Genomic DNA, 8,446 nt, shown 5'->3' on the forward strand with positions numbered 1-8,446 from the left:
CCGTACGTCAACAATGACGCGCCGAATAGGCGTCAATCGTCTCGGGCTTATCTGCGTAGAAAAGCGACTTCACATAACCCCACAAAAAATTGTCCAGCGGTGTTAAATCGCACGATCTTGGAGGCCACGCCACAGGCCCACGACGCGAGATAATGCGCTCACCAAAAGATTCCTTCAATAAATTGATTGTTTTGTGGGCTGTATGGCATTTAGCGCCGTCTTGTTGGAACCAAAGGTCGTCCACATCGACATCCACCAATTCCAGCACGAAAAAGTCATTAATCATGGCTCTATAGCGTTCCCCATTGACTCTAACATTATGGCCGGCTTCATTTTCGAAGAAATATGGACCAATGATTCCCTCTGCACACAGAGCAGACCAAACTGTGACTTTTTGAGGATGTAACGGCGTCTCAACAATGGCTTGTGGATTATCATTACTCCAAATGCGACAATTTTGTTTCATCTCTGAGGCATGTATGGCATCTCTGAGGATGCGCTTAATCCACTAGAGTAAGCGTGGTGCGATACCGATCCACGGTTGCTCGAATTTACAGACTCTGCTGGGCGATTATGTTGTCCGAATATTGACGTAGCGCGCGATGCGTCGCCCGAATCGAACCATTATTTTGGTAATAAACTTGCACGATTTGTAAACGTTGTTGCGGAGTAAGTGTGTTCATTATGAAATAGCAAACCAAAGTGAGTATAAATCAAGTAACAGCTGTCAAAGAGACCAACTCCGAAAAAAGTATTGCCTCATTGAAAACCACACGTCTAAAAAAACACCCTTTACTTGATGAAATTTTTTTGATATGATCGCTTGCAAAAAATTTATGTAATCGTGTAAAACTATAAATCTATTAAGCATACATATACTCGTACATACTAACGTACCTACATACATATGTAGATAAATAAGTACGTAAACACCTATCAAGCTGATGTGGTAAATAAGTACTTTGCATATGTGCATTTGAAGTCGGATATTAGCACGATTGGCCCACTACTGGTAATCTGTAACATACATACAAGCATTAAGTACATTTTAACATACTACTTATTTCTTTTGCGTTTCCTGTGTATTTATCCATATTTGTACATACGTACCTACATATACATAGATATGAATAATGCAAAGCCACCGATCATGTGCTTGTTTGTACCTTAAATGCATACACAAGACCCTAGTAATTGTCCATAGATGCGTTCATACACTCACATATTTATGCACTAAGCATACATATACATACATATAAGCTTACATGCATATGTAAATATATATACAACATTATACCAAAAATGGTGCATATACTATATCCGCAGGCACAGAAATACATACATACATACATACGCATTTTAACCAACCAGGCAGCATGCTACTTCTTTAAATGCGCTATAAATATTTGCATATATCCTCAAGATTATCTGCCGGCACACAAATTGCTTCAAATATTCCGAAGCTGCAATTTCCACTTGTCTGTGTCTGTAAAGTGAGTAAATCACTCCTACCAAAAACTATGCATTTGTAAGTACATATCGCAAGTTTAATAATATAGAGATTAATCCAACGTACATATGAACTTGTGATGGTAAGTATCGAGTACTTTTGTGGGGCGAGTTCGATACTTTTAAGGATTAGGTATTTTTCAGAGTACTGAGTACTTTCCTTAAATATTCACATTAGAGTGGTTCCAAAACTTTTTTTTTTGGAAATTCATAAACGCTACTTCAAATTATTGTTATTTGTGTTAAAAAAAGAGAAACTTGTTTTTTTAATTTTGAAAAAAGAAGTATTCTTAGAGGTCGCGCTGGTCGGTTTTTTATAAAAACGCTGATGTTCTCAATTTTTGTATATTCTTGACATGTTAAAATGCAGCTAAAAATGTGGTTTTTACATATAATTACTATGGTATTATTGGGGAACATTCCCTTAATTACATACCTGTGTTGGTCAGTTAAAATGGGCCTACTGCCCGAAAATATGTTTTTATGAACCACTCTAATACACATGTTGATAACATTTCAATACTTACAAATCTCACAAGTTGGCAGTGTTTTATTTAAATTAATAAATGAATCCCAATTACGTCAAATGAATGGCTAACTGTACTGGGCACAAGTATTGTTCTTGAAATTTATTGAAACTGCAAATTAAGTACAATCATTTCTGAACACCCTCAAATGTAAATAAAACTCAGTACTTTTTAAGTCTATTCCACACTTAATACTGAGTACTTTGAATCGATCCTGAGTACATGTATCAAACCGATTATTGGAACAGAGTATTTTTGAGTACTGAGTACTTTTGAGTTCTTTTGTGAGTACTGAGTTCTTTGGAGTTATTTTGTGATTACCGAGTTCTTTGGAGTACTCAGTATCGATACTTTTAAAAAGCGGGTTCCGTGGATCCTTTTGAGAATCGAGTTCTCAGTACTTTTGGTATCGATACTGCCCAACACTAATATGTATGTACATATGTATATAATTTTGTGGGAAAACGAAATCAAAGTTTTATCAATTCATATACATACATATGTAGTTGGTATACAAAATAACAGAACATTATTGGGGAGTTTAGTAATTTGTTATACTAAACATATCGTTAGTCACGGTGGGTCGGAACGAAGTTCAATCCAAAAGTCTTGGCACTTCAAATTTTCTTGTGCATTTTTTTATTATGTTTTCTAATGGTGATTTGGTTTCTCCCAAAAACTGTTGCCCTTCCCCTGTGCAAAATGTGTTTGATGTTACACTCAACCCTTTAAATGGGCATGTTCTTGTCGTTTTGTCCTTGTCTAGATCATGCATTTCATAATATTGACGTTTTAAACAACCATATGATATTCAGGGCAACCATCTCCCCTGACAAAGCTTCACAGGGCAGAGAATGTGCCTCGTTTGCCTTACAAGAGTGTGGCATTTTTAGAAACAAACACAAAATTATCTCACCCGTATATATTTTAATTTAGAATCGAACACGAAAAGAGAAAGGAGCATTCAACATTTTTTTGTAGAAACGAAGTCACCATAAATTATTTAAGACCGAAATCGAGTTTTTGTGTTTTTTGTGCTGGAAACATTGTTAATCAACAATAACATCGACCCAAGGGCTTTTGTACATTAAATTTTCTTATACGTTTTATTTTCATTTTGTTTCTTAAAAAATTTAAATTCAAAAAGGAAAAAATCGTTAAACAATACAAGAGAATCGAGTTTCATGCTGAAAAATGAGCATCCATCTTCCAATTACTTCATATCACCGCGCAGAAACAAGTGGTATGACGAAGGGTGCCGCCCGGCTGCTGCAGAATACTACCCAACATACCAAGCTACCCTGCAGCCAATTGCAACACGCTCGACAGTTGAACGATACCAGGAAAAAGGGAAGGAAAAGAGACGCCTTTTCCGGATAAAGTAAATAGAGCCTTCAAGACCGAGGATGGTTCCTGTAGAGCCTTCAAGACCGAGGATGGTTCCTGTAGAGATGAAGATGGAAATATGTTAATAGATGTCCAGAGTACACTTGAGATGTGGAGAGAACACTTCTAAACGCTTTTTGGTGACAATTGGTGGCGTGCTTGATGAAGGAGAACGCCAACCAATATATAGGGACGAAGCTCACGTCCAATACGAATTGAAAATAGCTATAAGGCAGCTTAAGAACAACAAGGACCCCTGGGCCGACGGTATACCGGCTGAACTGGATCCTTGGTGGACAAAGTTTTTCACTACCTCAAAGTCCCTTAGTTCCGGGACGTTGCGATTCAGATTGACCTTTAAGCTCACGATAGTTGGTGCAAACGGCGGGATTTACCTTCAGATGGATTGGACAAAGTACACTGAAATTCCAGTCTTCGGGCATGTATTCATCAGACCAAATTGTGCTTAACAGCTGTTACATGCCCTTTGGCAGCATAAAATAATAAAAAAATCAGTTCTCTTGGATATATGTATGTTTAACGATTTTTTCGTTTTTGAACCTGAATTTCTTAGAAGAAATGCAAATAAAATTAAAAGTACAAAGGCCTTTGGGTTGACCTGACTGTTGAGCAACAATGTTTAGAGCACAAAAACACAAAACCTCAAATGTAACACTCTGAAAACGTTCGAAATGGTTTCAGAATTTCTAAAAGCGTTTCCTTAGTAAATTAGATTTTAGTGTAATTGGACTACTAACACGACGTGATAAATTTGGTTTCAACGAAGAGCTGTATACCGTTGTAAAAACGTTTGTGAAACATAAAAGTACGCCAGAAAATACTAACTCCAAGTTTTTCAAAGCTAAGTAAAAGCATTATATTAAAAGTTGCAATTACGGAAGAAATAAAAAATTAGCTTGTCAGAGCTATCTCATTAGACAAGCTTTTAAAATTACTTCTAAACTTAACTCAAATAACTGTTTTTATTTTAAATGAAGCCGCTTAAAATTAAGGAAGTAGGACAACAACCGATGTGCGGTTTCAAATAAAATTCTCAGATTCGGTTTTGGTTTACAAATCGAGTAAATCGATTTTTTTTTCATTTCGAATACTATTCTGGGAATGAACCAAAATGTGTTCGTTCGAAAACAGCGAACACTAAGTCGTACGCCTTTAGCTCGATCTCCATTTGAGAAAATGTGTGAAACTTAGAACGTGCCCGTATAAAAAAAATAATAATTTCAACGGCGGTAAAATATACTGGTTCGCTTCTTTTACTGTTTATAGTTAAGAACTTAAGATCATTTGCCATCATGTCGCTTTATTTTGTCACTTAAATTTGATCATGTTTCGACTGTGAAACTATGTAGAATCGCTACCAATCAAGAAAATACGATAACTATGAGTACTTTATTTTAAACTGTTTTTGCGCCAGACATAATTTTTAACAAAAACGGTTTAGAAATATCTACATTATACATATGCGAATATCTTAGCAAACTTAATAGTAAGATAGAGGATGTCCATCACATGTAATTTCAACATAGCTACACTTTTACACATTGACTGCGAGTACAAAAATAAATTATCAGCAGCTACATCTATACTTATCATAATACAGAATACAGAATATAAATTTGCACCACATAAGACTGCTATCTCTAGAAAGTTACGCACTTGCATGGCATTAATGTACCAAAAGCTTCACGAATTGGCAATTAAAATTACTCCCCCCCACAACACCTGATTGCATTCATTGTTTCTTTGGTAGAATTAGATTAGAGAGTATAATTACGCACCAAATGATGTTTTCACTGCACTCGTTAGCTGACCTAGTTCTTATTGTGCACCGTCACGGCCAACATCGACTTCAGCAAAATTGAACCTTAATATTACAACTTAATAACTTACTGACCTCAATTGGTGACCATTTTTCTAAAAAGCTAACCTTTTCAAGTTGTCGTTATTTCTTTCACGTCCCTAACTCATACAGCACGCTTCATGTACCTAACAATATTTCACTAGCCATTTATTAATCCTGTTTTGAAATACCCCAACATACAGCCAATTTATAGAACGAAAATATTTGTTTTCCTTTTATTTCTATTTTATAGCCCCATCAATTGGCGGGCTCAGCGGCCTCAGCAATTCTCGACCAATCGCCACTGCCACTTCCCGGCACACCCTCCCCAGGCAGTAGTTCGGCATCGACCGGCTCCGGCTCGGGATCCGGTAAAAGTATGTAGCACAGAAGTCTCACACACAATCAAGTTACATTATTCAGCCTTGTTCACTGAGCAATTTACCTTAGGTACTGATACAATAAAACGCGGTGCGTCGCCTTCCTCTGTTAAACATGTGAAAATCCAAGAATCCTCCAGCTCCTATACCATAAGAGAGAAACAACCGACAAAAGACTCACCATTTGATGATTCTTCACTGCATTCAGTTGGTTCAACAACATCTACAGTAACAACGATAAGGAAAGGCGTCGAGTTTTATGAACCACAAAAACCTCAAATAAAGGCTGACGAAAGTAGTTACTCGAAATATGGTGAGCTGGGGGTGAAAACGCGCACAACCTACAGTGAAACGAGCCCTTATAGTAGTGGTAAGGGGCCACTTTCAACGTTGTCAACTGAAGATTACAAAGCCATGCGTAACAAATCGAGTGCCACATCGTCCTCCTCGTCGTCACAAGCGACAGTTTTAAGCGCGGCTGGTTCCACTGCCACATCAGCGCCTACCACATCGTCTGACGATTCTGATGATATCATCTCGTACAAGTCATCAGCTTCGACGAATGCTTTGCTGGCGCAATCCCAGGCTATGACCACGTCGCAACTTATGTCCAAGTATCTGAAAAGGGAACCACGAGTTCAGTTTACCCCCATAAAATCTCCCGATTCTCCATCTCCACCAGGGAGCGATGGTCTACCGAAAGGCGTCTACCAAATAACTGCCGCGAACGGTAAATCCACAGGCGCCATTCGCAAACACTCCGCGCAAAGTGCTGCAAATGATTCACACACAAATACCAACAACAAGGGCTTATTATCACCATCGAGACAAGTAAACGACAAAGAACCAGTACAATCAGCAACCTCGGCATCAGCGATACCATCATACACAGCACCATCAACGTCATTTGTATCGACTGGCAGGCGGCTATTCGACAGTTTAGCGTCATCTGAAGCAGAAGGGCGAACACCAGCGGGAGGCACCAGCACAACAACAGCAGCAATGTCTGCAACGTATAACGATAATAAAAGTGTAGCTAGTAGTCACATTAGTAATAAGAATCAAAGTTCAGAGCACAGAAGTTATGGTAGTAATTTGTTTGGAAGTAGCGGGCACAGTGGCACAAGTCCCTTTGCCACTAATGGCAATGGCTCCTCAACAACAAATGGCACGCACAATGCCATGCACCTCTACGGCACACTGCCCAAAAGCGGCCCAGCGGCTAATGCAACAGGTAATGGTTCCTCGGGCGGTGCAGCTGGAAAGTACAGTTCCACTACATCCGCCTCGTGCTACTCCGGCTCGTCATCGTCCGGCGGGCCCACAGCCAGTAGTAGTGGAGTGAGCTCAATGGCTAGCTCCACCACCAGCTACGATTATTACAATACCAGCTCAACCTCGTATACGTCAGCGGCTAGCACGCGATCCTATGGAAATGGCGGCAGTAACGGTGGGGGTAATTATCACACGCTAGGTACATACAGGGTGCAATATGCAGCCACAAATCCCTTTTTGGATGCATTCGAAGCACCGGGCAATGGCAGTAGTGCGGGTAATGGCTGCCACGGGGGTAGTAGCAATAATGGCGGCAACAGTCGTAGCTATGGGGCTATTGAACAGCAGCCGGGTAATGGAAACAATGGTAGTAGCAGCAGTCACCATCGAACGTCGTTACTGGCTGCTTTGCATGGCAGCGATTCAAAAAATGGCAGCGACGAGTTTGATGATTTGAAGTAGAATCGTAAGGAGAGTGAGAGAATGAGTTTTATTTGGCATTTCTCAGTGATATTAAAAATGAGCGTTTAAGTTTTTTAAAACAATTTATTAACATGAAAACAAATTTTTAAATGTAGTTCACGCTGATTTAAAATGAAGGTTCACATATGTACATGCGCATACATATGTATTTAGATACTTCAGTGTCATCACTCAGATTTGCTAAATGAAATATTTTCTCCGAATTTTTATAACACTTAAAACTAAATACACCTATATAACAAAAACAATAATTTTTTAGTTAATAACATAACGAATACCAGCTTACAAAATGTGTACTCACACATATTACATACGTACATTTGTACATACCGTTGACTTTTTTAAATGTTTACACTTTACAAATTTACAAATAAAAAACAAGGTAAACAACAAAACATTAAAGGTCTGGGCAGGAAAACAACCTCAATTAAATGACAGTAAAACAAGAACATATGGTGAGATACATACATGCATACATATCCAGCCCTAACCGCCAAAAAATGTAAGCGAATTTTTTTTAATTTTATTTTTGATGCAGAAATGCACCTGGATGCTGTAATAGAATTTCTGTATCAAAAATAAAATTTTGAAAAAATGTCGCTTACATCTTTTTGGCGGTTAGAGATCGATGTGTTCTACTGATTCAGGCTCATATCGTCGTTTAAAGTGCAAAACCGCGTATCAACAAAATGCAAAACCGCGTATCAGCAAAATGCAAAGCCGCGTATGTGAAGTTGTAGAAATTATTTTCTTGATCGTAAAAACACTCATTTCAAAATGGTTCTCTTTTTTATAAAGCAATCGCATTTCTGGCTAGTATATTTTTTGAGGACGAATGGATAAGGATTGAGCCAAGAGCTTGTGTGAGCAAATCCAATTTTTGGCAGCCAATGTAAGTTACGCGGTTTTGCAGAATGACGATACGCGGTTTTGTACTTTAAACGACGATATGTATTTGTAAAAAGGTATGCAGAAAAACAAAAAATAAAAGCACACGTTAATGTCTATTTCATATGAATGAGCCA

At 38.3% G+C, this 8,446-nt stretch overlaps 1 protein-coding gene across 1 annotated transcript; it reads left to right on the plus strand.

Moving 5' to 3' along the window:
• Window positions 1-475: 475 nt before the first annotated feature.
• LOC118738321 (rho GTPase-activating protein 100F-like) lies at window positions 476-8,143 on the plus strand. Its single transcript, XM_036469245.1, has 4 exons — window positions 476-513; window positions 1,424-1,493; window positions 5,537-5,660; window positions 5,734-8,143. The coding sequence occupies exons 1-4, from the start codon at window positions 476-478 to the stop codon at window positions 7,398-7,400; spliced, it is 1,899 nt and encodes a 632-aa protein (XP_036325138.1). The 3' UTR covers window positions 7,401-8,143.
• The last annotated feature ends 303 nt before the right edge of the window (window positions 8,144-8,446 follow it).

Source organism: Rhagoletis pomonella, unplaced genomic scaffold (genome assembly GCF_013731165.1).
Source record: "Rhagoletis pomonella isolate Grant_MI unplaced genomic scaffold, Rhpom_1.0 Rhpom_scaffold_00004, whole genome shotgun sequence".
Lineage (NCBI taxonomy): Eukaryota > Metazoa > Arthropoda > Insecta > Diptera > Tephritidae > Rhagoletis > Rhagoletis pomonella.